Source organism: Odocoileus virginianus, chromosome 11 (genome assembly GCF_023699985.2).
Source record: "Odocoileus virginianus isolate 20LAN1187 ecotype Illinois chromosome 11, Ovbor_1.2, whole genome shotgun sequence".
Taxonomy (NCBI): domain Eukaryota; kingdom Metazoa; phylum Chordata; class Mammalia; order Artiodactyla; family Cervidae; genus Odocoileus; species Odocoileus virginianus.
In genome coordinates this window covers 70643791-70671669 of record NC_069684.1, presented here as the reverse complement: position 1 = coordinate 70671669, position 27879 = coordinate 70643791, and the positions used below count along the sequence as shown (strand labels likewise).

Genomic DNA, 27879 nt, shown 5'->3' with positions numbered 1-27879 from the left:
GTCTTTGTCATTGAGTTTCACATTAACTGGCACTTTATTTTGCTTAAAACCTAAACATTGTCAGTTTGAGAAGAAACCCACTGTGATATATAGATCTCCCCATTTTAATCTTAGGGTTTTTTCTTTTGATCCTTGGTAAAATTTTTTATCCAAGAAACAGAATAGATACATATATATATTTAAAAACATGAACCGTTAGAGAATGAAATAGGAAATCAAGAAAGATTTAAGTTTTGGCGGCCCTTGCTTTTTTTAAGTTCTTTAAAGACTGTAGCTGAATAAAAGGATCACTGGCTCCGAGTCTCCTAGAGATAACAAGTGATGAGACTAAAAACAAGCAAACCTATATCCTCAAACAGGGTCAGGAAACCTCGATCCCCTGCCTTGCCCCACAGTAAAAAACATGAATACCCTTAGTAGCAGTTCAGAATTCATCTTTCTCCCCTACCTGCCCCATCAGTGGAAGTTTAACATCATTATTTTTTAGACATCCGTATTTTTGTATATAGAATATAAATTTGTATTAGATGACAACTGATTTTTTTTTTAAATTCAGGTAGAGAAAGAAGCAATAATGTTTAACTAAGACCTTCTACATTTTTTGATTACTGTTCAACTTGCTACCATTTAGCAAAAAGCAAAATTTTCATAGCGTTTACCTCAAATCTTATTGCTTTACAACTGTGGCATACCCTCCATTGAAAATAAAAAGATGAAGCAGTCAATCCAGTGATTAATTTAACATGGCTTTCATTGGGAAAAGGGGAGGGGGGCGGAAAGAGGGGGTCATGACGAAGAGACCAATAGACAAAAAAGGTAAATTAAACATACAATGCTTTTCTTTAAAAAAAAAAAAAGAAGAAAAAGAAGAAGAAAAGAAGAAAATGTTATTTTCAACAAAAGGGAAAAAAAGCATTGAAAGCCCATGAGTCAAGCCATAGCCAAAACCATATTCTATCTTAAGTAGCTTTTCTTTTTTTTCCCTCTTTTTTTTTTTTCTTTTTTCCTTTTTTCTCTTTTTTTTTTTGCTTTTTAAATAAAATCTCTCCCCAGACCATCATCACTTTTAATCTTCCCCAGACTGGGCTTCCTCTTCAGACCCTTCATCCCCAGATTTCTCAGGCGGGGGACTTGAAGACGTTTTCTTCTCCAGAGGGCTTTCTGGTTCCTCATCTTCTTCTTTGGGAGAAGGAGTCTTTTCCTTTGATGCCTTTGAAGCTGTGGGGCGACCCACTTTCCCCTTGCCTTTCACAGGACTTGGCGTCACTGAAAGAAGAAAAATACAAACTTGGGGAAGGGAAGAAACATCTAACGTTTTTAACAAAAATCAGCTACAGAACAATCTGTAAGAAAAAAAAATCATAAAGACGACACCCAGACTTACTGAAAATGAAAGTGGGTACTTGGTTTTCAAACACTTTCAGCTAACATTAGTATGTTAACAGTAATGTTTGTAAATAAAGAAACTACACAGTATCCTTGGTGGCTTGCAAAACTGTAAGTTGTTTATGTTTAAAACTTGAGTGAAGAAGAGGTGATGCAACTTAATGGACTAGAAAGCCATCAAATACCTGTTTTTTTTACATTTTTTGGCCATGCTGCATGTGGGGTCTTCGTTCCCTCACCAGGGATAGAACTGGTGCCCACTGCACTGGAAGCTCGGAGTCTTAAACCACTGGAGGGTCAGGGTAGTCCCCATCAAGTAACTTTTAATATTTCCATCATTACCAAATAGTAAGACATGATGAATAAAAGTTCTATTTGCCAGAATAAGAAGGAAATGGCAACCCACTCCAGTATTCTTGCCTGGAGAATCCCATGGACGGAGGAGCCTGGTGGGCTACAGTCCATGGGGTTGCAAAGAGTCGGGGACACAATTGAGCAACTTCACTTTCACTTTGCCAGAATAAAAAAAAAAGCAAATCCAGTTTTCTGATTTAATGACAAACTAGCTTCACCCAGAAGAATATCTGACAGAAACCACAAGGGCCCAAAGAAAATAAACCTATGCTGTCAAGAGTGATTTCATTCTCTGTACAAATCAGAATGCTTAAATGTATTACTGTAGGTGTGTATTTTCACAATTTTAAGTCTTTAGGAGCTGCTGGGATTGTGACATCAGTGGGAAAAAAGGCAGTTAATAGCTCAGCTGCTGCTGCTAAGTCACTTCAGTCGTGTCCGACTCTGTGACCCCATAGACGGCAGCCCACCAGGCTCCCCCGTCCCTGGGATTCTCCAGGCAAGAGCACTGGAGTGGGGTGCCATTGCCTTCTCCGAATAGCTAAGTTGGTGCAGTGTTAATAGGTTATTCCCAAATCTTGCCTTCTGTACAGCACTAGTTGAAGAACAGGGCCAAGCCACCAAATTCCTGGAGGGGCTGGAGTCCTTAATAATAAATAAATGATACTTCCAGGTACAGAAGATAGGATCCTTTAGTTTTTGTTGTGTGACCACTATCAAGTCCTACTGAAGGATTTCTGTAGAGAACGTTTACTGGTGACTTAACCTGACTTCTGCAGAGCTCACCTGTGGCCTTTAGCCTGGGCTTCGGCATTTTCTTTTCTTTTCTCTCAGGCTTCGACTTCTTAACCATCTTTTTGTTTTTCTTTTTTGAACTGCCATAGTCACTATCATCATCGTCTTCCACTAGGAAATCCTCATCACTGCCAGAATCTTCTGAGAGGAAAGAAGAATTTCAACGTCCAACTTAATGTATACATCCTTCCAAGTGAACAAAGGGAGAGAGTGCTAAGAATGGGGGATGGGATTTGGAAGTCAGACACTCTTGGGTTTTATTTGCAGCTGTACTACCAATTCGTAGTACCAAGCTGTACTACAATGGAGCTGTCATTGGCCCCACCTGTAAAATGGTTTAACATGCACATGAGGGTTACACGACTGACTTGTTTGACGAGTAGGCAGAAAACAGGAAGAGATTAGGCTTATAGTGGATAAAAACTGAAGCCATCAAATAACTCCTGGTAGTTCTATATTTTCCATATAGTCCTGATAAGACCAGGGAAATGAAAGTGAACTGATTTGGTGTCTTTGGCCCAACTATAAACAAAGTAAGAAACCTACATACAAAGCAAATATACATATAATTAATTAATCTGAGTATCCTGTGAAACATCTAAATTCTTTTAACACCATTTTTGCAGAGAGGTCTACACCTTTCTCCACTAGGACAAAATACAGATCTTATTATTCTAACAATGGTTCATTCAGTATATGAGAATGAATGGTGTACTTAATCACTATTTGAGTATTTAATCAGTACTTAAGTATTTATTTGACGAACTTAATCAGATAATAATCATGAGAATCTCTGAGTCTTTTAAAATATAAATAGATATAAAACAATCATCTCTAATAACACTGAGTATCTAATTTAAGGGGCTGATTTTAACACTGAGTATCCAAAATATTGCTGAAGTAAAACTGAGGTCACAAACGACAACCATGACCAAGATGCAAGGCACGTTACGCACTCTCCTGGAATGGCGTCTCGTCCTCCTCTTCTTGCTCTTCTTCACTGCCCACATCTTCCATGAGCATCTCCCTCTGTTTAGAGGCTGCTTTAGAGGCTGCCTGCCGTTGCTGGCGCACATTTTTATGATCTTCTTTTTCATCTTCACTGTCCTCTGCAATATCAAAGTTATAATGCAATGATCAAAGAGTTATGGGTTTGACAGATGACTGGAAAAGGCAATGTAAGATATAAACTGCAGCTTTATTTCATTCAGAAAGGGAAAGTTCTATTCCTAAAAATGTCTACAAAATATGCAAAAAAACAGGTAAAATTCAAAGAATGAACTTGAATAAGGCTATGCATGCATTATTATGGGTTTCCCTGATAGCTCAGGTGGTAAAGAATCTGCCTGCAATGTAGGAGACACCAGTTTGATTCCTGAGTTGGGAAGATCGGCTGGAGAAAGACTACCCACTCCAGTATTCTTGCCTGGAGAATTCCATGGACTGAGTCAGACAAAGAGTTGCAAACAGTCAGACGTGACTGAGTGACTTTCACTTTCGCCCACTATTACATATGAAATAACCTAGGCTTGTAGTTTTAAGTAATAATAAAGCTGAATTTAGGTATGAACACATGCTTCCTATAACATGCTTTAAACTTACATTACTGCTGTACCCTAAAATTCTCAATTACATTCAAACCTATCTACACAGTTTTTAGAAACTAAAGTTAGAAAAAATATTTTAAATAGTAGAACAGGGGATGACTGTTTTCCAATATATCCATTCTACAATACAAAACACACAGAACTAAAAATAATGCCAAACTACTATCCTTTTCAACGAATGAGGTGTGGCCATTTCAGTTTAGGGGAGACGGAGGGAAATCTTCAAAACACACAATTAGATCAATCAGATCTTAATACAATTTTATAATAAAAAAATTACTCTCATACACTACAGTTTATTAATTAAAACCTTTTTAGCACATAGTTGTGGTCTTGCATAAATCTGACTTAAAGGGCAGGATGCCAGTCTACTGCCTCTAGACCAAGTTATATTTATATTAGTTTCACCTACAGCCCTTCTCCTGTCAAGGTTTAGCTGTTACTCTTTTGGAAACACTAGAATCTTATAAGCCTTGCTATGGTCACTGTTCAAGTCATCACTTCCACTACCAAAAACTTCACCTGAAGACAACAGACACAAGAACAGAGCTGATTTTGGCAGACTCAAAACTAAACCCACTTGGTAGGAGGTATGCTTAACATTAGTACAGAGTTATTCATCTTGAGGTGCTCAAATGCTTATAAACACGAGCGATTCAGTTAGGGTTTACAAGGTAAATGAGTAAAAGTGTATGTTACATTATCACATTACTAGCTAGATAGTGCAAAAAGTTAATACAATTTCTTTTCAGACAATCATTTAGCAGACTTGAACAAGTGAAAGTGAAACAGCTCAGAGGAGTGCTCTCCTGGTGACTCAGTGGGTCCATCTGCCAATACCGGGGACACGGGTTTGATCCCTGATCCGGGAAGATCCCACGTGCTGAAGAGCAGCTGAGCCCCTGCACCACAACCCTTGAGCCTGAGCTCCAGAGCCCGGGAGACGCAACTTCGGTCTGCGTGCCCTGGTACCCGCGCTTGGCAACAAGAGACGCCACGGCAACGGAAGCCGTCAGAGATAGCGCGGCTCGCCGCATCCCGGGAAAAGCCTGCGCAGCAGCGGAGACCGAGCCCAGCCCATTATTAGGAAAAAACAGCTCAGTAGAGTGAATGCAGTGGAACTTTGTCTACCCTTCACATCTTACCTAAACAGCATGGGGATGTAGACCAAGACTAAAATGGATGGGAGCGAGATGGAACTCTCAATTCTTGAACAAGTTAAATTTTAAAAAATAAATACCAACAACAAATAATCAGGATTTAACATTTAATCTAGTCAGAGTCTCTTCAATTGATGCTTTTAAGTTAAAACTCTTACAAAAAAGCTTTCTCTGTGGCTGTTTCAAAGGACCTCTTCACAGCTAAAAAGTCAAACTAAAACTAATCATTGTTTGCTTTTCAACCCAGTCATCACTTCCTGTATTTTATACCTGGATTTCACTTAGTATTATATATATTCTATATAGTTTGATATCTTTTATTTGTTCATGTAAGTGGTTTTCAATTTTGATTATGCACAATTTCAATTATGCATGAGAATAATCTGTAAATACTTTTAAAAAACAAAGCCCCAACATCCCACCTAGACCTACTGAATCAGAAGTCCTGGCATGGGATGGACATAAGTATTCTTAAAAAAAAAAAAAAAAAAAAAAAACTTCCATAGGAAACTGTAATAAGTCACTAGGAGTGAGAATCATTGTGAGCTCTTAGAATATGGAAACACTTACTGTTTGTAATGTGGTATTTACCACAGAGCCTGGCACTATTATGAAACCATTTATTAAAATGTTCAATAAATAAATATATAAATAGAATTACAGCTACTACATTAAAAATTGTTTACTACCTGCAGAATGAGAATCATCCTTCTTAGTCTTCACATCTTTTTCTTCTGAGTCCTCACTATAAGAAAAAGGGGGAAAAGTTTAAAAGTCTTAGATCAAAATCCAAGTGAACATAAATCTCTAGAAATCTGACTGGAGAACAATACTAAAGAAAATCTGTTATACATAAAATAATTCAGATGCTGAGGAGTGAAATTGCGTCCATCATTTCCCTAATACACAGAGATACTGGTGATTAAGAACAATTTTATCCACTTTTGGAAAATATTGCTTCCTTTGAAGACCCAAAAGAAAAAATGAAGGTATCTCAACATAGGCTAAAACTTTTTACCTATGCATAAGCCTTGGTTCACTAGAACATTTACTAAGAAAAAAACTTCGTTGTCAGAGACAGAGTATGACTATAATGAAAATAAACCATGTAATGTATCAACGGTGGTAAAGAAGGCAAATGAGTGGATAGCACCAAATATAAATGCAGCAAATACCCTTATAATTATTAAAGGAAACTGGAGTTATATAAATTACAATATGCCTAAAAATTTATCTGAAGCAAAATGAAAATAAATTAATTATATCCTAATATTGATATTTAGGAGTCCAGTATGCTGTACATCAGAAATCTGAATACACAGGCCTGCCTTACATCATGGAGAAAATAAAAGCGAGCTAAAGATCATTGCAGGGTAAAAGTTAAAGAGCTTCAAAGTTAAAAGGAAAATTTTATCAAATTTTTTATGTCACAAAAATGAACATTTTATATCTTCACAAATTTTAACTTAGAAATCTGGTGTCTAGTGTTCTGTCTTTGTCATAAATTAATTAGCTGTATGATCTTAGGCAATTCACTTGGTACTCTTCAGTGCTAAAATTTTATGATTCCATGAGAAATTCTGACAAACAACAACAACAACAAAAATCATATATAAAATTGTCTTCATAGCCTTCTTTTTTTCAGCAGCAGATTCTGTAAATCTTTTGGTAAGTATTCCCATAATCTAGATCACACTCAAATGACAAACTATTGAGCCCAAGATTTCTAAGCAAAGAAAAAAACCAAACACATTTCTTTACTAAGCAATCTGATCTAAATATATTGTAATTTTGAAAATTGTGACTGTTCTAAATATTTTATGCAAAATAAGCATTTAATTCACAAGTCTATTACAGTGATGAAGAATGAAATCATTTTCTCTATTTATCTTATTATTGAGTTTATAGAGGCCATTAATCCTTGAGCCCTTTTAAAGTGAAGTCAAGTAATAGCTAAACTTTTAAGTAAAGACCAACAGAAAAATCAACATAATACTGGTCTGAGGGAATAAACATATAAGGTAATACAAATGGCAACAAAAACTGTATTTCAACCATTCCTGGACACATAGGAGAAAGTAATAAAACCAAATGATTGCAACAATGAAAGATGTAGTCTAGATATCAATTATATTGGTGAGACATGATAACAGGCAATGAAGATGCTCATTCCTAGGGAAAATATAATAAAATAAATACAATAAAAGACAATTCTAAGTTGGGCTGCTGTATGAAACCGGAGTACGGACTTCCCCGACAGTCCGGTGGTTAGGACCTTGCTTTCCAATGCATGGGGTGTGGAACTGATCCCTAGCCAGGGAGTTACGATCACATAAGCCTTGTGACCAAAAAACAACCAAAACATGAAACAGAAGCAATACTGTAACAAATTCAATAAAGACTTTAAAAATAGTCCACATCAAAAAAAAAAAAATTATTTGAAAAAATAATTAGATTAGAGAGATATATTAATGAAACTATGGAAGAGTTATCTTCCTACAGTAAAATTTGATCTTATTTTTCCTCAAAATTTTTCCACATTTCTGAAATTCGCCAGGAAAGAAAATATTAGAGGTAAGTGATTCAAGCAAACAGAAAATGCTTGGTGAATGTATTAAGTTAGCTTTCTGTGAATTCAGAATGAAAGACTTCTACTCAGGGCTTTATTATACTGATTTTAGTGCTTAAAAGTAAATATCTTAGAAGAACTAATGAGAATTATCATTTCATTTCTTTGAAATGCTCATACTTAATAGTATTGTTTGGAAGTGGTATAGTCTAATGGCTAAAAAAATGGATTTTGGAGTCCAATAGACATGGCTTTAAAACCTGTTGATTCATTTGCTGGTCCTTAGATAAATCACTGACTCCTCTGAGTTAATGTTACTTAGCCTAATAAAGGTTTTGTGAGCATTAAATGATAATGATTATAAATTAGCACATAATAGATACTGGCACATAATAATCATAAATGGTAACTATCATCACCACCACCATCAGGTAAGTCTTGGTATAGTTATACTACCTTGAATTTGAGAGCTCACACGTATGCCTGTAAGAGCAGAGATGAAAGCTACAGCACCCTGGTCTTGTGAGGCAATTACAGGTAAAAATATAACTCATCTGAACTCATTTATAAAATGAAGGGAAAGGGAACAACTCAAAATGATTAAATCATTTAAACAAAGTAGGATTGATTCTATAAAACTCAGCAGGCAAAGGAACTTAAGATTCTATAAGCTTTAGTTATAATTCTGTCAGCGATTTGTGCCAGTGATTTTCTGAATAGGAAAGGTCACTTATTCTTTGCTCTTTCTACAGTGAAAATGGCAATAGTAACTTTGGGCAACAAATTATCAATACATACTTAAACAATCTTTCTGCCTTTGTTCAGAGGTTTGTGGTAGCAACAAAATCATTCTATCATTCCTGGAGCTCACTTGAGACTCCAGGTTGAGTCTAAGCAAGCCTCCATGACCTTAAAGAGGCTAACCTCTAGAATCAAAGCACTGCATGCTTTGATAATATGAAATACACAAAACAACACTAGGTGAGCAACGGGCACTTTCCCAAAGTAACTGAAGATTCTACCAGTTTAGAGATCAGAGACTACCCTCATCTTACAGTGGTGGCAGTGTAAGTAGAAACAGATAGGTAAAATGCCTCTTACCTATCTTCCTGTGAATTCTTTCCAGATCGCCTCTTATTTTTAGCTTCTCGGGGAGATGATCGAATTTTCTTAGCTGGAGGGCCTGAATCTCTTCCATAATCTTCATCTAAACAGATTATGAAGATAAAATTTTATTTATGAAGATAAAAATTATCAAATTCAATGAACTGTATTATGATTTTTACATATCAAAAATACCACAGTATTTACTGAGATAATTCTCTCAAGCTGTTTAAAAGTTAAGAAGGCAGAATTTCCTAAATAATTTTCTCTCATTACAAAAAAAAATTATTTTCCACTCTAGTTCCACTTTGAGTCATCATTTTTATTTTTGCCTATTGCTTTCTAGTCCTCATGTGTATACTTTAATATACTCACAGTCAAACATCTCTTATTTTATATTTTACTCTTTTAATTTGCTAAAGCTTTTTACATGTTTCCACATCTTTGTATTTATTTGGAAACTATTATAGTAACATGGTTTTATTATAAGCATTTTAGAATGTAAAGAACCCACAATTCTACAATCCTAATACAATTACTATTATCAAGCAAATTACTTTTAAGCTAAAGTATTATATATACCACACTCTGACACTTGAAGAAAACATCCTCAATTTTAAAAGTCCCATAAAACCTTGAAAGGTGACTATTTCCAAAACTGTTCACTATACCGTTATATACAGTCGTGAGGATCTAGAACAGTGTGAAGCGTCAGCAATTATTAAATGGTTGAATAATTATAAATTATGGAATACCACACAACCAGTAACAAGCATAAACTTTTCATAACACAAGAAAGCTAAGCAAGGGCAGTTGGGAAAGGTACAACAGAATCCAAAATTCTACAGAAAGATGTCATTATATTTTTAAAAGGAAAAAAGACCAAAAGCCTTTTAAAACAAAGTTTACTTGAGGGCTAAGGGACTTTGAATAATATTTCTGTCTCAGTTTCCTTATCTGTAAAATGAAAATAACAATACTTATAACACCATTTTAACAGGACTGAGCTAAGGATTAAGTGAGTAAACAAAAATAGTTAGCAAGTATTGCCTCTGGGAAGTTGGGTTATGTTCTTTTTTTATTCTTCTTTATACATTGCTGCATTTCCTCCATTTCCCCAAAGCATATAATATTATCTTTATAAAGTAACATTAGATTAAAAAAATAAAGAAAAAAGAACAGTAAACACATCTTGAAAATTAGAGTAAGGACATATTTTAAAGAAACCTTTTATGGCTAAGATTTACGATACACTAGCCTCTCTACAGTTAGTTCACAAATCAAAGGTGTTGCACAAAAACTCTCATCTTACTTCATCATGCAAAATACATCAGTTCAGTTCAGTCGCTCAGTCGCGTCCCACTCTTTGCGACCCCATGAATCACAGCATGCCAGGCCTCCCTGTCCAACTCCCAGAGCAAAATACATACATGCTCCCTATTACAAGGTATGAGTTTTATTGTGATTACAGCAGGAGATATATTAACTAATAAACAATGTATCAGAATTATTGCACATTTAAACTTTGGACTCCAAAACTAGGTAAGAAAAAAAATTATTGAAGTGTTTATTATCAATGACTTACTAAGGAAAAATTAAAATCCACGCAGGTTCAACATTTGAGTGACACAGACTGATGTAATTTATATGTCAAAATAGTCTAAATATTAAAAATTATTTCAAAAGAATTAAAAAAGTGTAAATAAGCTGGGTATTCTTCCATTAATCAGTTCAATTTACTACTTACTGAAATCATAAAACTTACCAGCATCATCGGATTCCTGAAATTGTGAATAATCAACGACCTTCCTATTTCTGTAGAAAGAAAAGACTCTAATCAAGATAATAAAAATATAGGACCTTTCTAAGATATTAGAACACACATTTTTATTTCATAAACAGAATTAGAACTAGCTCTCTGAAATTTATTTTTCAAAAAGCCCTCATCTCAGCCAAAAGAATGTCACATTGTGTTATAGGAAAGCGTAGCTTAAAACAAAAGTATTTCAAACAACAATTCTTATAAAGCTCTTCTCAGGGATAGCTCAAATATTATCCTTTCCAACAAAACAACCTCCCAGGAGTACAGAGAATGGCAAAATGAGCCATAGTACCATATATTCTTTATATGCAGAGTCTGATACCATATGCACACAAACCAAAACTGTAAATGTTATTTTATTCACACATATTCCTGATAAATAAGGTTACTACTAATTTTTTCTCACAGCAAATTGTCTTAGCTTTTAAATATAATACAGTTAATTACAATACACAAACCATGGGGACTGTAAGTTAAGCTTTACACAGAGGGAATGGAAGAAACTGATTCATTCAAAAGCTATTCTTTGGGACTTATCTGGTGGTCCAGTGGTTAAGACTCAGTGCTCCCAATGCAGGGAACTCAGGTTCATTCCTGGTCAGGGAACTAGATTCCATATGCTGCAGTTAAGATCCAGCACAGCCAAATATATATATAAAAATGCTCTTTATTAAAGAGCATTCTGGGGGCCGCACCTCACAGCTTGCAGATCTCAGTTCCCTTCCCACAGCAGTGACAGCCTGGATGGAATCCTACCCTCTATACCACCAGGAAACTCCCCTAAAGAGCCTTTATTAGAGAAACAAATTTATGTATCTACTTGGCTCAATGATTTTTAAGTCCTTTCAGTTCAGTCACTCAGTCTTGTCTGACTCTTTGTGACCCCATGGACTGCAGCAAGCCAGCCTTCCCTGTCCATCACCAACTCTCGGAGTTTGCTCAAACTCATGTCCATTGAGTCAGTGATGCCATCCAACCATGTCATCCTCTGTCATCCCCTTCACCTCTTGCCTTCAGCCTTTCCCAGCATCAGGGTCTTTTCCAATGAGTCAGTTCTTTGCATCAGGTGGCCAAAGTATTGGAGTTTCAGCTTCAGCCTCAGTCCTTCCAATGAATATTCAGGACTGATTTCCTTTAGGATGGACTGGTTGGATCTCCTTGCAGTCCAAAGGACGCTCAAGAGTCTTCTCCAACACCACAGTTCAAAAGCATAAATTCTTCGGCGCTCAGCTTTAAGTACTTAAAAGTACTTTTAAAAGTATTTCTTCCTAGGTAAAGCATCTTTAATACCTCAAACAAATTTAATTCCCATTTTTATACTTCATATTCTAAACCTAGAAGTTTAAAATTTCTCCCTTAAGAGAGATATAAGAGCTTTCATGTTAGTATCCAAACAGCCTGACATTTAGAAGAAACTTAGATGCACTGTAACTAAGGGGAAATTGAACAAATGAATTTAAAGAACTAAGAGAAACATATCACCAACTACACTTAGACCTAAGCTGAGGACTATTCCTGGTTTGATAGATTAAGACGCTTCCCAGGATGCTCAGTGGTAAAGAATCCACGTGCTAATGCAGGAGACAGGGGTTTGATCCCTGGGTCGGGAAGATCCCCTGGAGAAGGAAATGGCAACCCACTCCAGTATTCTTGCCTGGGAAATTCCATGGACAGAGGAGCCTGGTGGGCTACAGTCTATGGGGTCGCAGAGAGTTGGACACAACTTAGTGACTAAATAACAACACAACAATAGATTAAGACACCATTTAAAAGCAAAAACAGGGCAGTCAGAATTCAAGTACAGGTGCAGCGTCTATATAATATGCAAAAATGAGAGCAGGAGTGAATTCTGAACACATGCTTGGGGCCTAGATGTGCAAGAAGGTACAGTCGCACTCTTCCAAGCTGTGCTGGGTCTCTGTTGTGCACAGGTTTTCCTCGACCTGTGGTAAGTGGGGCTTTGTGTTATGGCTCACAGGCTCTAGGACCTTGGGCTCTGGCGGTCGAGGCTCATGGGCTCGAGAGCTACAGGCTCAGGCGTTGTGGCCCCAGGCTTAGTTGCTCTGTGGCATGTGGGATCTTCCCAGATCAGGGACCAAACCTGTGCCTCCTGTGCTGGCAGGCAGGTTTTCACCACTGAGCCACCAGGGAAGCCCTATGGACACACTCACTCTTGATTAAGGAGAGAAAAAGGACTCGTGAGAAATTTTGCATTATTTTTCTTTAGTCTACCAACAATGAATTATCTTCTGACTTTATTGCCTCAATGAGTCAAGATGCAAAACTATAAAATATATTGTAACTATGTTTTAAGAAACTGAGTTTATATATTAAAGATACCACTCTATTAGGAAAGTTAATTTAAAAAACATGACTATTAATTCCACTTACATGAGTTACCTAGTCAAATGCAGAGAGACAAAAAGTAGAATGGTGGTTGCCAGGAGTGGGGTAGAGGAAGATGGAGAAGTCAATGGTATGTATCGTTTCAGTTTTACAAGAGTTCTAGAGACTGAATGCACAGAAATGTGAATGTATTTAACTACTGAACCGTACGTTTAAAATGGTTAAGCTGGGGCTTTCTTGGTGGCTCAGTGGTACAGAATCCACCTTTAAATACAGGAGGCAGGAGGCCAGGTTCAATCCCTGATGCAGGAAAATCCTACGTGTGGCAGAGCAACTAAGTCTGTGTGCTACGATTATCGGGCCCACGCCACAACTGCTGGAGCCCGTGAGCCTGGAGCCGTGACCTACAACCGGAGAAGCCACTGCAGTGAGAAGTCCGAGCAGCCCAACTAGGCGGTGGCTCCTGCTTGCTGCAGCTGAAGAGCCCACCGGCAGTGAAGATGTGGCGCAGCCAAAAGCAAATAAGTAAGATCATATAAAAGAATCGGGAGAAAACCAGCTAAGATGGTGAATACGCTACTTTACCACAATTAAAAAAAATTTCTTTTTCTTAAAAAAAAAAAAAAAAACAAACAACAACCAAACTATTGGGGGAGCTAGTAAATATTGGGGGAGCAAAATAGTGATTTTTAATGACAGATACCATGAAAAACAACATTATGAACCCAATGCAAAGATGACCATTTTCTGCATTACTTAGTATCAAGGAAAATGGGACACTTAAGTTGGGGGAAAGGATCCAGGAGAGGGAGTTTTAAGCTTCAACTTCTAATAATTATGTACAGATTCTGAAATTGCAGGTATAATAATTTTAGGTTATTCATGCTGGTGGAATTGCAGCTAAAATGCGGTACAATTTCCAGGGATCGATAGACATATCCTATGATACTGTATAAAGGCAAGTAATCATAATAGAAAAGGATCATTGTTGTTCTTAAATCATTAAGTTGTGTCTCTTTGGAACCCCATGGACTGTAGCCCGCCAGGCTCCTCTGTCCGTGGGGATTCTCCAGGCAAGAGTACTGCAGTGAGTAGACATTTTCTTCTCCTCCTTCCTTCTTCATATGAAGAACTGAATAAATTGGGATTTTTTTTTTTAACTTGCAAAAGGGAAAACACGTTACTTTTGGTGGTCAGATTAAGTATGGGTTCAATATAAAGAACTTTCTAACAGTTTGCTAATGATAGTTAACACTTCTCTAGTGTATCCCTAGAAACACTCCTTAGAAAGGAATTATGTAGTGATAAATACAGAATCTGCCAAGAGGAATTCCAGGTTCTGGTTCTAGAACTTTAGGCCAATCACTTACTCTCTGGGCCCCAGTTCCTCAGCTGTTGGAACAGATGACCTAAGTTGCAAGATAGATCTAAAAAGTTGCTCAATAAAATTAAACACAATTATGAAAGTTTAATGAAAAACATGACTTTTTTCAAATTCAAGTAGTCAATGATCCTTTTGGGCACCACACATCTTAACACATACTGCGGTACCATTTGTTTTCTTCATTAATTTGAGCTCTCTGAAGGTAACAATTATATCTTATGTCCACATTGCTGCCACAGAACAGGTAGGCACTCAAATATTTTCTGAACTTTGCTCTTAGGGCCAAATTTTAAGACCTCTGTTAGAAATTTAATTATAGAAAATACTGTAGAGGTTAATCATCCAATCTCCTTATAGTCTGGAGAAGGCAATGGCAACCCACTCCAGTACTCTTGCCTGGAAAATCCCATGGACGGGGGAGCCTGGTGGGCTGCAGTCCATGGGGTCACTAAGAGTCAGACACGACTGAGTGACTTCACTTTCACGCATTGGAGAAGGAAATGGCAACCCACTCCAGTGTTCTTGCCTGGAGAATAACAGGGATGGGGGAGCCTGGTGGGCTGCCGTATATGAGGTCGCACAGAGTTGGACATGACTGAAGCGACTGACTTAGCAGCAGCAGCTCCTTAAAGTCTTTTTGGATCTCATTTCTTGCCACTTAACAATCAACACCAGGAGGCATAATTCCAGCAATCAGGGTTTTTTTTTTTTTTTAACCACGAGGTCCTGCAGCTTCCTTGCTTAGAATGCTATTTGTATCAGTCTCATTCATATCAGCTACAACATCACCTCTCAACACCTTTAATCCCTTACTGATACTACATAAACCACTAATGTCTGTCTCCCCTATTAAACGTGAACTTCTTGAGGACAGAGGCTGTCTCTCCTTCACTTAGAACATCAGATTCAAGGAAGGTTTGATGAGTGAATGGATTTGGCCTCCGAAAAGGATTAGGGTGAGAAAGGGCAACAGAAGGGAGGATGTATGTGCCACTGGATGTTTTAACCTATCAGACTTTCAATCCCACTGCCCTTAACAACAAAAGAAAATTCAGTTTTCTCCAAACTAAAAAACTTTTAGATTTAAGAGATTTGAAAGGGGAATTCCCTAGCAGTCCAGTGCTTAGGACTTGGTACTTTCACTGCAGTGGTCCAGGGTTCAATACTCAGTCAAGGAACTAAGATCTTGCAAGTCACCTGGCACAGCCAAAAAATTATTTAGTACGTTTTTCTTATTTTGGCCATGCTGCATGGCATGTGGGATCTTACTTAGTTCCTTGATCTAGCCTCCTGCTTTGGCAACGAAGACCACCACGGTCCTTGGACCACCAAGGAAGTCCCATATTTCGTATCAATGTATTTTTTTCTATCCTAGTTTTCAACACAGGAAAATTATGATGCCACTGAAAGCACGGAGTCTTAACCACTGGAGCAACTATCAAATGCCAAAACCAGCCCTTCAGTGTAAAATGAACATCAAACACTCAAACTGGGAGGACAACACAAAATTTCAATACAGACACTGCGAAGCAATGATTCTCCAATTAAAACAAATTAAATTAAAAATTTTCAATACAGCATAAAAGTTAAAAACATGGATTTTTAAAATTGGGTTTAAATCCTGTGACTCCCAGTTACTTCCCCTCTTTGAACTTCAGTTTTCTCACCTGTAAGACAGAAATAACAACACCTGTCTCTCAAGGTTGCTGTTGAGTGCCAGGCACACAATTATCCAATAAATAGTAGCCATTATTTCTTGTAAGCACTAACCTGTTCCATCCAGGATACCACTGTAATCTTGAACCCACCTGAATACACAACACTCTTGAACTATTTATCTGAACAGCATGATTAAATCACTCCTCTTAAAAACACTGTGTCTAGTTCTAGTATTATTTAGAAAGATCGTGTTCAAGTGTTGCTCATTTCACTAAAATGCAATGTCAAAATACCTATTTTAGCATTATTTCCAACTCTATGATAAAGTTTCCAGTTACCATTTAGGCCAGAGAAAGTAGCAGTCCTAGCTATTTTTAAATCCACCATTCAAGTTTGATCAATTTCTATTACTCAAATCAAATGGAGTTCCATTTAAACAAGTCTAAAAATTTACACTAGAAAGCAGAACTGTAATCCAGTAAGGAAAACAAATGTTTAAAATAGAAACTATAGGAACACAAAAACTTCAATTATGTGCCTGCTCTTATTTTAAAAGCTGATATAATCACTATATTTAGATTCTAAAGGTAACTTGGTTACACATGAACCAATTCCTGGATGACCACCAGAGGGCTTTGAGATAAGTCCTCACTTTTGCATTGGTATAAAGTGCAAAAGTGAAAGGTAAAGTTGGAAGCTAGACGAAGAACAAGATCCATTTTTGGCACCAAATATGGCTAACTCAAGCAATAGGATTTTTTTTCTTCTTCTCTCTTGATCATCAACTTCCTTCTACTAAATAATGGTGAGTCTACCCCCCAAATACCTTTTCTTTCTTATAGCAGCAACCATCTAAGACCAAGTCAATAATATTTGAATAACATTCTAAAGATCAAGTGAAGTGAAAGTCACTCAGTCGTGCCCAACTCTTTGCGACCCTATGGAATTCTTCAGGCCAGAATACTGAAGAAGGGAATACTGAAGATTCCCTTCTTCAGGGAATCTTCCAAACCCAGGTCTCCCACATTGCAGGTGGATTTTTTTTTACCAGCTGAGCTATCAGGGAATGAACAGTATTTCAGAGATGAAAATTACCACAGCTTTGAGATGATCTCAACTAACCCTCTTAACCTTACAGATGAGAAAACAATTAAAACCACAAAATTTGATGCTAATCTATAACAAACGTTCACATCAAATTCCAGGTAAGGAAGCAGAACTTTAAAATAGAAACACACATTTAATTGTTGACACCTTAAGCTTTATAGTACTTAAAGAGCACAAAATCATTTTCTCAAGGAAAACCGGAAAGAACTTATAAACAATTTACATTGTTTAGCTCATTCAAGCGGACTATCCTTCCATTTGTAACCCTGAAGAAATCACACTGCTCTGGTCAATGCAGGGAAGAAGAAATACCTAGTTTTCTAGAATTTAGTTTCTCATTAGGCACTTAAAATTCACTTGAAATCTGAGTTTTGAGAAACCCAAAACAGCTAACATAGCTCTTTTCACTAATCATATAAGTGGTAAATATCTATAACAATGTTTTTTAGTGTCAGTCACAATCCATTGTTGGGTCCTGGAGTCAATTTACTGATGTACGCCTTCGAGTGTGCTCAGTCACTTCAGTCGGGTCCAACTCTTTGTGACCCTGTTGACTGTAGCCTGCCAGACTCCTGTGTCCATGGGAGTCTTCAGACAAGAATACTAGAGTGGGTCGCCACGCCCTCCCCCAGGGGATTTCCCTGACCCAAGGATCAAACCCACAACTCCAGTGTCTCCTGCAGGTTCTTTATCCATTGAGCCCCCTGGGAAGCCATTCAGTTAGTTCAGTCGCTCAGTCGTGTCTCTTTGTAACCCCATGCAATGCAGCATGCCAAGACTCCCTGTCCATCACCAATACCTGGAGCTTGCTCAAACTTATGTTCACTGAGTCAGTGATGCCATCCAAGCAACGCATCCTGTCGTCCCCTTCTTCTGCCTTCAGTCTCTCCCAGCATCAGGGTCTTTTCCAATGAGTCAGTTCTTCACATCAGGTGGCCAAAGTATTGGAGCTTCAGCATCAGTCCTTCCAATGAACATTCAGTACTGATTTCCTTTAAGATCGACTGGTTGGATCTCCTTGCAGTCCAAGGGACTCTCAAGAGTCTTCTCCAACACTACAGTTCAAAAGCATCAATTCTTTGGTGCTCAGCTTTCTTTATAGTCCAACTCTCACATCTACACATGACTACCGGAAAAACCATAGCTTTCACTAGACAGACCTTTGTTGGCAAAGTAATGACTCTGCTTTTTAATATGCTATCTAGGCTTGTCATAGCTTTTCTCCCAAGGAACAAATGTCTTAATTTCATGGCTGCAGTCACCATCTGCAGTGATTTTGGAGCCCACAAAAATAAAGTCTGTCACTGTTTCCAGTTTCCCCATCTATTTGCCATGAAGTGATGGGACCAGATGCCATGATCTTAGTTTTCTGAATGTTGAGTTTTAAGCCAACTTTTTCATTCTTCTCTTTCACTTTCATCAAGAGGCTCTTTAGTTCCTCTTCATTTTCTGCCATCAGGGTGGTGTCATCTGCATATCTGAGATTATTGCTATTTCTCCCAGCAATCTTGATTCCAGCTTGTGCTTCATCCAGTTCGGCACTTCGCATGATGTATTCCGCATGTAAGTTAAATAAGCAAGGTGACAATATACAGCCTTGATGTACTCCTTTCCCAGTTTGGAACCAGTCCGTTGTTCCAAAGGGAAGCCCTTACTGATGTGTAACTAGCATTTTATTTTTTTTTGCCACACAGGTGGGGGATCTTAGTTCCCCCAACCAGGGGGTGAGAGCACTAAGCCTTAACTACTGGACCACCAGGGAATTCCCTGTAACTAGATCTTTAAAAGAAAAAGCAGCAAATAGAAAATATCAGAGAAAATTGTACCTAAATAACTGGCAAGTGCCTGAAGCTTGTTTCTGTGTTTGTATTCTTACATGTAACAAAATTGCAATGTCAAACCTATTTCTTACAGGAACCTCATCAAAAATGTCTTGAGAGCCACTGCTTAAGAATATACTGATTTCCAAAGTAGTTTCACTTTTACAAGAAACAGTTACAATCTGTGGCCACAAAAGTTAACATTTCTTCCTACTTTAATTCCTCTTTTCAAGAACATCACTTTTTTAAGCTTAAGCACTCATAAAGCCTATCCAAGGTGAGTGGCCTGTGGGGGTCGGGGGAAGGGTGATATACCACCAGGTACTAGAACTACTGGACCTGGGAGCTAACCCAATCTTACCCCAAACACGCTATCCTATTAACAGATGTACTGTAAGGGCTTGACTAAGGACCTTTCAAGATTTTCCAAGGCTACTAATTCTAAGAAAACTCCATAATGGAAGCTTCCAGTGTGGTGAGATCTGCCTCTAAAGTCCACTCACCAATTGTCTTATCTAGCTCCTGGTATTACCATGGTCTAATTCTTAACTTTCTTCCATACAGCAGCCCTTAAAATTGATGTGACAGTTTCCACTCTTTCCTTCAAGGCTAAATATGAAAGTTTCTGCTTATCAACAATCACTATCCACTCTCCCCTTAAAACTTAAGACATTTGCCTCTATTTTTCTAACTCTCAAGATTATTCATGTGCCAAATTTTCTCAGGATCTGAGAAAATTAGTTCATAGAAGCTGAGATACGTAAATTCAATTCAGGATAACTTCTCACAATTGCTTATCTTTGAACTTCATATTCCTTTTGGCTAAGAAATGTTGCTTTAACTGTATCTTATATCATTCTGCTTTTTACAATTAAATAGAATTCAAAACCAGTCACAAGATACAATAAAGCAAAAAATTTTAAATAAAAGTTTTAAAAAATTAAAAAAATCAAGAATGTTACAGGAAAGAGTTCTCAGTTCTTCAAATGGGAAAAGTAAATTTCTAACTTCTGCACGAGAATAAAGGCATTCTGAATGATGAGCCAGATATATATTAGATAGTTATTATAATTCCCTCCTAAACCTTTTATCAACTTGCTAGTATTTCAGTCCAGGTGAATAAATATGAACTATTATATGGCATTCCTTACTCCCAAAATATATTCAGTTCCTCCATATAGGAAAACATTTCAGTGCAAAAACTATGCAATTAGGAAGAGTAAACCTCAAGCAGGTGAGACTAAAGGGGTCTCAGATGAGCACATTACCAAGTAGAGTCCTGTCTGCAGCAAAGTCTTGGAAACTTCACTGGACTCTTCCAGTTGTCTTCACACAACTATCAAGGACCAATATGTAGCCTAAGAAAGTCAGATTTACTGACTCATTACAATAAAGATGATGGAACATCAGAAGTGTGGAGCATCTAACCAAACAGGAAAACTGAAAAGGATTTGGGGAAGGGTACAATTTAGGTGAAATTTAAATGAATTAGTGTATTGATGGTCTCAAAGCACAGGACGACAGTGTGAAAAGGGGTCTTCATCAGGTTTAGACTGTGAAGTGGACCTTGGGTCCTATTTCTTGGCAAAGAAGTTAAGGTAGATGTGAATTTTGTGCCCACAAAGCCCTTATTTGAAGCTCTAAAATTGTAAATCAAGGACAGTTCTCTGCATCAAAAGGGCAGCTTTTCCTGACAAAAGTGTGATGCTTCACTCTCAATGATACAATATCAAACGACAGAGTTTGACAGTCTGATTTTAGAGAACTCAGTGGGAAAGCAGTAGTCAAAATATTATTAAAAATTGTTTGTATTTATTCATCATTATAAATTATTATAAATCTTCCTAGTTGTAGCTTCTGTGGAAGATAGTCTGTTGTCCCAGCCCAGTGAATAGCTGGCTGGATTTTTACTTCTCAGTGGAGCTAAGTTTTAGTTTCTTTTTTTATTTTTTAAGTTTTAGTTTCTTAAGAAATTCACTTTCTGAGTCATTTTATCTTGAGAGATGAAATCTTCCTGAAGATCACCTTGCTTTGCAGGTAACTGTACAGGTACACAGTTCAAAAGATACTAAGAAGCACCTGAAAATAGAGCCAGTTGAAACACTCTGGCAACCTAAAGTTTTTCAAACACCTCTGACTCTTTAGATACTGGTTATTTTAAAATATGGCAATACAATTCTGTAACAATCAGTTCCACTTCCTAGAACTTAGACAGTAACACATTTTTTGAGACAAAACAAAGGGATGCCCCAGTTTGATCAAGTTGTCATGTGCTAGATCAAATGTTTTCTCTGTCTACAACACTGCAGTCTCTATTTCTAGACTCAGCAATCCAAGAAGCCATTTCTTCATAATCCAGAGTGATATGTTTATTTCTCTTTGCAGCTAAGAATTTAAAAAGGCAAACAGAAGTAATACTTCACAGGATACTCAACAACTTCATTAAGTTCAAGTGAGTCAAGTTTGCAAACTCTATTTAACTGTGTATCATTAACTCTCAACTCCAGAGAGGCACCATTCACATGGACTGTAACAGTGAATGTTAACTGGGTTGGTATCTGAGTTACACAGAATGGTGGCCTTGTTTTTTCTCTTTCTGGGGGAAACAGACCAAAAACATAAATAAAACCAACCTCCCTTTCTTTATTCCAAATTACTTCTCCTTACTAATGAGTTGTATTGCTAAATGATTTCAATCACTAAAACTCAACCACTTAATTTCTAACTTTTGTCAAGTTAAATCAACTCCAATTTATTAATCTTAATTTCCTACTAATTGTAGCATACTAATGAGTTTTATAATTGGTGTTGAACCTTTTCAAATGGTCTTTCTCCTTTGGTTGTTTAATAATATGATGAAATCAGTGAAAGATTCTACATTTTGTTTCTGGGACATATTCTAGTTGATATTTTTAATACATACTAGATTCAGCTATGTTTGGCATTCTTGCACCTATGTGTATATGTAAAATGAGCCCATTAATTTCCTGTGGTGTCCTTTAGGTGGTTTTGGAATCCACTTACGGTGTTCACTTAAAGCAATGCTATTTTCTTCCCACAAAAGCCTCACATTACTTCAGTGCGTTTTCCTCTACATTCAAGTGTCCTAACCCTTCAATGAACCTCTTTGCATATTCTCTTCCGCGGAAACTCTCCTTTCCTCCATTCATACCCCTCCCCAGCTCACTTTAAAGCTGGTCTTGTCCACCAAAGTCCTGCTGTAAACCATAAACCCCTCCAAAGATGGCAAAGTATGCTACTACCATGTGAGTAATACCCCGAGGCAGGGACTCACAGAAAAGATCACACTGGCTTTGGATTGGCCACAGTTTCTATTTGAATTCCTGCTTCCTCTTAGTGGTTAGGTCAACTGGGCCAATTATGTAATTATCTAAGTTTCAGCTATCTCACATACAAAATAGGGATAATATACATATTTTGCTTAAAGAGTTGTTTCAAGATTTTGAAAAATGTGTAAAGCACCCTGCAGAACTGGCACAAAGTGTTTCTCAGTAATAGCTCTATTGAGTTTTGAGTGATTTTACTTTTTCTAAAATTAAAGGTTGAGAAAGGGACTGCACTGTTAAAAGGTCCATTCTCTCATCTATGATTTGGAAATTCAGAAAGTTCTGAAAACCAAGTTTTTTCATAATTTATATGGTGGTAAACATGAGGGGCAAATGAGAGGATTTTTAGAATTTTAGTGTGAAAATCCCTAGGTTTTACCAGAGATTAGTGTGTTTCATTATAGAAGCACTACCCCAGACTGGTGATGGTACATTATATATACAGTATAGGAACCCTGCTACTTGTTTTTTAAAAATCTTGTTACCTGCTTAAAATTTTTGAAAATATTGAACTCTCGAACACATATAGTCCCCCAATGGTTTCAAACTAAGGATTGTGGACCTGTAATACATTCGGTGTGTAATCAAATACAATAAATACAAATCTGGAAGAGACTTAAATAAGACTCATGCAGCCTAAATCCACCTTTACTATTATTTCGACACCTTAGCTCCTTGACTTCAAAGTTATCACTTCAAACAGATGGTATTGGACTAAGCTGAAGTTCTTTTTAGTTGTTCTTTTAAAAAATGCTTTCAATGAAAACTTATCTCTGAAAGTTAAAGACTGAGTTGGAAAAAAACATAGATCGCTATTTAAAACATTTTGGCCATATATTTCCCCTCAACTATTTTCTATATAAATCTTAACCACTGGTGCATACAGAATGCACTCACCATTAGAGATGACTAAATAAAGAGCATTTGCCCATCTTCATGCCAAACACTAGGAAGGAAAAGAGTGGTACCATAGAATGAATGCCAGCATTGTACTCAGAAAATCTCAGTTCAAATACTGGCTGTTTGATAGTTCTGTGACACTGAGTAACATACTATTGAAACTTATTTTGTCATGTTATTTGGAATTTTTAAAAATGTTCTATTACAGGGTGATAAGGATGACAGAAGATAATGTGAAATCCTCGAGTGGAGTACCTGTTTCTCTATTTATACTTAGCAAATGTTTATTTACATTTAGAGAAATGTAATTTCTCTAAAATCAAACTTAAAACACTTTTTTTTCTGGCTGTGCCACACAAACAGCTTGCACGAGGATCTTAAGTTCCCCAAACAGGGATCAAACCTGGGCCATCGCAGTTAAAGCACCAAAAGTCCTAAGCACTAGACCGCCAGGGAATTCCCAACGTTGTCTTGTTATAGTTTTCACATTACACATATATATGTTGGCAAATGTTGAGTATTTAAGTGTTGTTACAAAATTAACTCCTCCATTATTCAGGCTTTGCAAGTTATGTGAGATATTTTGGAAGGTAAAGTCTACCAAGAGTTTGTCTTTTTAGAGGAAAGTGACATGTAAGTAACAATGTACAGATTCAAGGTTAATAAAAATCACTCTTCTTTCACATGCACATGCACACACACACACACACACACCCTGGACATAAAGAATAAGATGAGATACAAGGAACCAGGCTCATCTAAAACCACATTTATTAGTATATGACACTTAGTGTCTACTTGTGGGCTTTCCAGGTGACGCTAGTGGTAAAGAACCGGCTCGACAATGCAGGAGGAAACGTTAGAGATGCGGGTTTGATCCCTGGGTAGGGAAGATCCCCTGGAGAAGGGAATGGCTGCCCACTCCTGTATTCGTGCCTGGAGAATCCTTTGGACAGAGGAGCTTGGCTGGCTATAGTTGCAGTTGACTTAGCACTGTGTATACTTGGTATCAAAATCCAAACTATCTAAAATTTTCAGGTTTCTAAGTTTAACAGGCCCTTTTTTCCTGTTTTCCCTTTAACAGGCCCATTTGAAACTAATTTCCCGGTAAGAGTGAGTGTCTTTAAAAAAAAAAAAGAAGAAGAAAAAATCCAGACACATTCCAAACAAAATTCTCTTTGAAAATAAAGCAACTTAATATCTTGGGAAAGCTGTTAATTCTCAACAAAACTATAAACAAGACCAAAAGTATTTTTATCAATCTGTAAGAGCCTAAACTTTCAATGTTAAAGTTTCTTTGCAATCTCAAGTACTAAACAAAAAGAGGCAGGATATCAAGTACTTACAAGATGGAGAGAGGAAAAAATAGATTGATCTGAGTGACTTGGGAGTATTTTCAATAAGAGGATCTCTGGAGAATACACCAAGCTGCATTTCAAAAAACCCACTTTCTAGTCTGGGCAAGTCAGTAAATCTCTGAGCTTTCTTTTTCATCTTTTACAAGTAGTAGCATTTTTAGTCCCTACCCCAAAGGATAAGAGTCATAAAAACAAAAGTTGAAAGTGTCATACAGTCAAGTAACATCAATACTTATCTGGTAGAAGGTAGAGCGTTTATGTGGGAAGGGGGAGGATGAGGGTAAGCAGGGCTGGAAATTAAGAAATCTGGGTTCTAGGCTCAATATTGGCATGTATTAGCAGGTTACGCAAGGCACTTCACTTGTCCAGGTCCTCACATAAAGTTACTTGCAAGATGAATTTGCCTAAATTTCTCTCTGGCTCTAAGACTGTAATTTTACGCTATAAATTTGAAACCAAGGCCTAAAATATTTGAACTCTCATTTATATGTGAGTCATATACTATAAAAGGTGAAGAGAGAGCAATAAAGCCTGAACAAAACTACTTAGACATGTGTTGTGCACACATCTATGGAAAACCCTGCCATAGCTGATCAATTCCACTCATTTGTAAACTGGTGTCAAGCAGCCATTAGTACATTTCTAAATCTTCTTTAAATGCTTAGGTTAACATATAGACATAGCAAAAACATAAACTAGAAAACCCTCAAAATTATATACAGGCCTAAGGACAGAAACATACCCCAAAAGAAGCTGCATAGACACTTATCCAACACGTGCTTTTTTTTTGTTTTTGGTTTTTTTAAACGAGGTTGATGATTCTGATACTGGGTCAACATCTGTAATTTTTGGTTACATTCCTTCAAGTACACAGATTCAATTACACCTTGAAATAAAAGCACTTCCCTAAGACAGAACTTTTTTTATTGCAAATTTAACACACCACCAAACTCAAGTTTAATTATTTCTGCTTTATTATTGATCAAGAGTATGTAAAAGACTTAGAAAACAGTTACAAAGAGACTTCATCACTAAATATATAATCAGAAACCAAGTTGCTTGAAATTAATAATTTGAAAGAGACTCAAAGTCTACAATATATTTAACTTCATTCTTCAACTAGGGGCAAATAAACACTTAAAAAAATTACTTTTAACATACTAAGAAAAAAGTTGTGCACAAATCCCAATGCCTACAAAAAAACGCATTAGAACGTGCTTAATGTATTTATTCCCACCTGGTGATATTAAAAAAAATCCAAATTTTCAAGAGATAAAAGATGTTCCTGTCCCAACATATAAATCTGGGGGCACAAACTCAGGCAGAGGAGTAAAGTTACAATGAAAAGTCATCAAAACCTAGTGACCTGCGGTTACATTTTCATCACGCAGTAATTTACTTCCAGAAGACAGAAGATCTGATCAAGGTGAAACAAATCTTTATTATGATAATTGTCCCGTTTGTTCTGATCCTAAAGAAAATACTCTACGAAAATTGACCCGATACACCGGTCAATTATTATGCAAGAAAGTATGCATACTATAATTTGAACTATCGATTCAGACTCCGTGCCAAAATGCAGGCAGAACTCCTCCCGGTGGCGATGGTAAGGTATCAGAGATGCGGGTTGAAATTAAGCAGAAAGGCTGTCAGGGAGTTAGTGAGCACTCTGCTCACGCCCACCCGGAGCGCAGGAGTACGCAGCCCCAGACCACCATCAGTTGGAGCGGACAGTCTAGTCTGGAGACAGAACGGTGTGCAACATTTAGAAACCCTTTCCGGGGTTCCAAACCTCCCTTTACAGCTCTAGGTCAAAATACTTCCGTTTCTCACAAAACTTGGAATGGAGAAGGGGGAAGACACTGTTAAAATACCTAAAGACGAAACCGATTTATCCAGAAAACGCCAGGCCAAGCAGTCAATCCTTACATTGAAAGCCTCAAGGACATTGTTAAAAATAACATTTATTAGCAACAGCGCTCCTTCTTAAGGCCGCAACAGATTGGATTAAGCCACACCCCTCCATAAATGGCACATTCCATACAATAGCCAGGACGACGACAGAGGGCGATTCCACTGGGTGCTGGGGAACGGCAAACTTGTTGACAGTCTCAGAATGAAGTCCAACGATTGCCCGACCCTAGCCCGTTTATAATTAAAGTTATTCGGGGGGTAAAAAGAAGATTACAAACACACCCGAGACGTGTTCGGCCACGTGATAAGAGAGCAGGGTAGCGGTAAGGACGAGAACTCGGGATTTGGGCCGTGCAAGTTGACCCGCACCTCCTTCAGCAGGGACGCTTCCCTGAGGAAGGGCATTTCTAGAAGGGGGCCGGGAGCGAACTCAGGACGGGAGGAGCGGCGTGTCACCCAGCTCAGAAACCTTCAGGAGGGGCAGAGGCCGCGATCCGCGCCAGGGCCCAGGCCCGAACTCTTCCTCTGGCCGGAGGGGAAAAGAACGCGTCCCGCCCACGCCCGGCCCCGATCCGGGAGGCGGGGCCCTGCAGAGACCCCGGAGGACGGAGGCGGGGCCCGCGGTAGCGCGGCCCCTCCCGCCCGGCAGGGAACACCCCCGTCCACCAGAGCGCGGGCCGCCTCCCCCCACCCCGACGCGGGCCGCGCGGGGCAGGCGCTCCACAGCGTCTATGCCCGCACCCCCACCCCCGCCCCAAAGAGGCCGGGACAAACCCCAAGCCCGCGGGGCCGGCCCCGAGGAGGTGGGGCCTGCGCGGGGGCGCCGACTTCACACCCCTCCCCCTCCGGCCCGGCCCAGTGCGGCGAGTGGGGGAGGCGGCAACGCGGCCCCGGGCCCTGCAGCGGCGCGGGGCGGGGAGGAGCCCGCGCTCGGGCGCGCGGCCGCCGCCCCCGCGCAGCCCCGCGCGCCAGCCAGACCCCCGCGCTCAGGGGCGCGCGCGGGGCCCGAAAGGGAGGAGGCCGCGCGCGGCGCGGAGAGGGCCGGCGCTGCGCCTCGGCACCCCTCCCCCCCCACCCCACTCCCTCACCAGTCACCCAGCCCCCTCCAGCCCGTTCCAGGCCTCGGACTCCGCACTGACCTGACAGGCCGAGACATGTTCGCTGTCGAAACAGGACCGAGTCGAGGAGCCAAAGACCAGGACCCCCCCCACCCCGCGCGCTCGGCGCCCCACCCCCCCCAACTTCGG

General features: G+C 38.6%; 1 protein-coding gene across 2 annotated transcripts; it reads right to left on the bottom strand.

Annotated features, from left to right (window-relative positions):
- Positions 1-15: 15 nt before the first annotated feature.
- On the bottom strand, positions 16-27879 carry NUCKS1 (nuclear casein kinase and cyclin dependent kinase substrate 1). 2 transcript variants are annotated; one of them, XM_070474594.1, is made up of 7 exons: positions 27772-27879; positions 10741-10790; positions 8973-9078; positions 5992-6047; positions 3492-3644; positions 2527-2676; positions 16-1266 (listed from the first exon to the last, which is right to left on the bottom strand). In XM_070474594.1, the coding sequence occupies exons 1-7, from the start codon at positions 27786-27788 to the stop codon at positions 1067-1069; spliced, it is 732 nt and encodes a 243-aa protein (XP_070330695.1). In that variant the 5' UTR covers positions 27789-27879; the 3' UTR covers positions 16-1066. The 2 variants fall into 2 exon arrangements, with proteins under 2 accessions (XP_070330695.1, XP_070330696.1); XM_070474595.1 differs by having other exon boundaries at positions 2527-2673.

Bases quoted from the DNA above. Each gene is read 5' to 3' on its own strand.
- NUCKS1 (XM_070474594.1), bottom strand. The intron at 6,048-8,972 runs GTAAGAGGCATT...TTTTTCTTATAG, and splicing joins AAGAATTCACAGGAAGATAG to TGAGGACTCAGAAGAAAAAG. The intron at 3,645-5,991 runs GTAGTAAACAAT...TTGATATTGCAG, and splicing joins GGATGATTCTCATTCTGCAG to AGGACAGTGAAGATGAAAAA.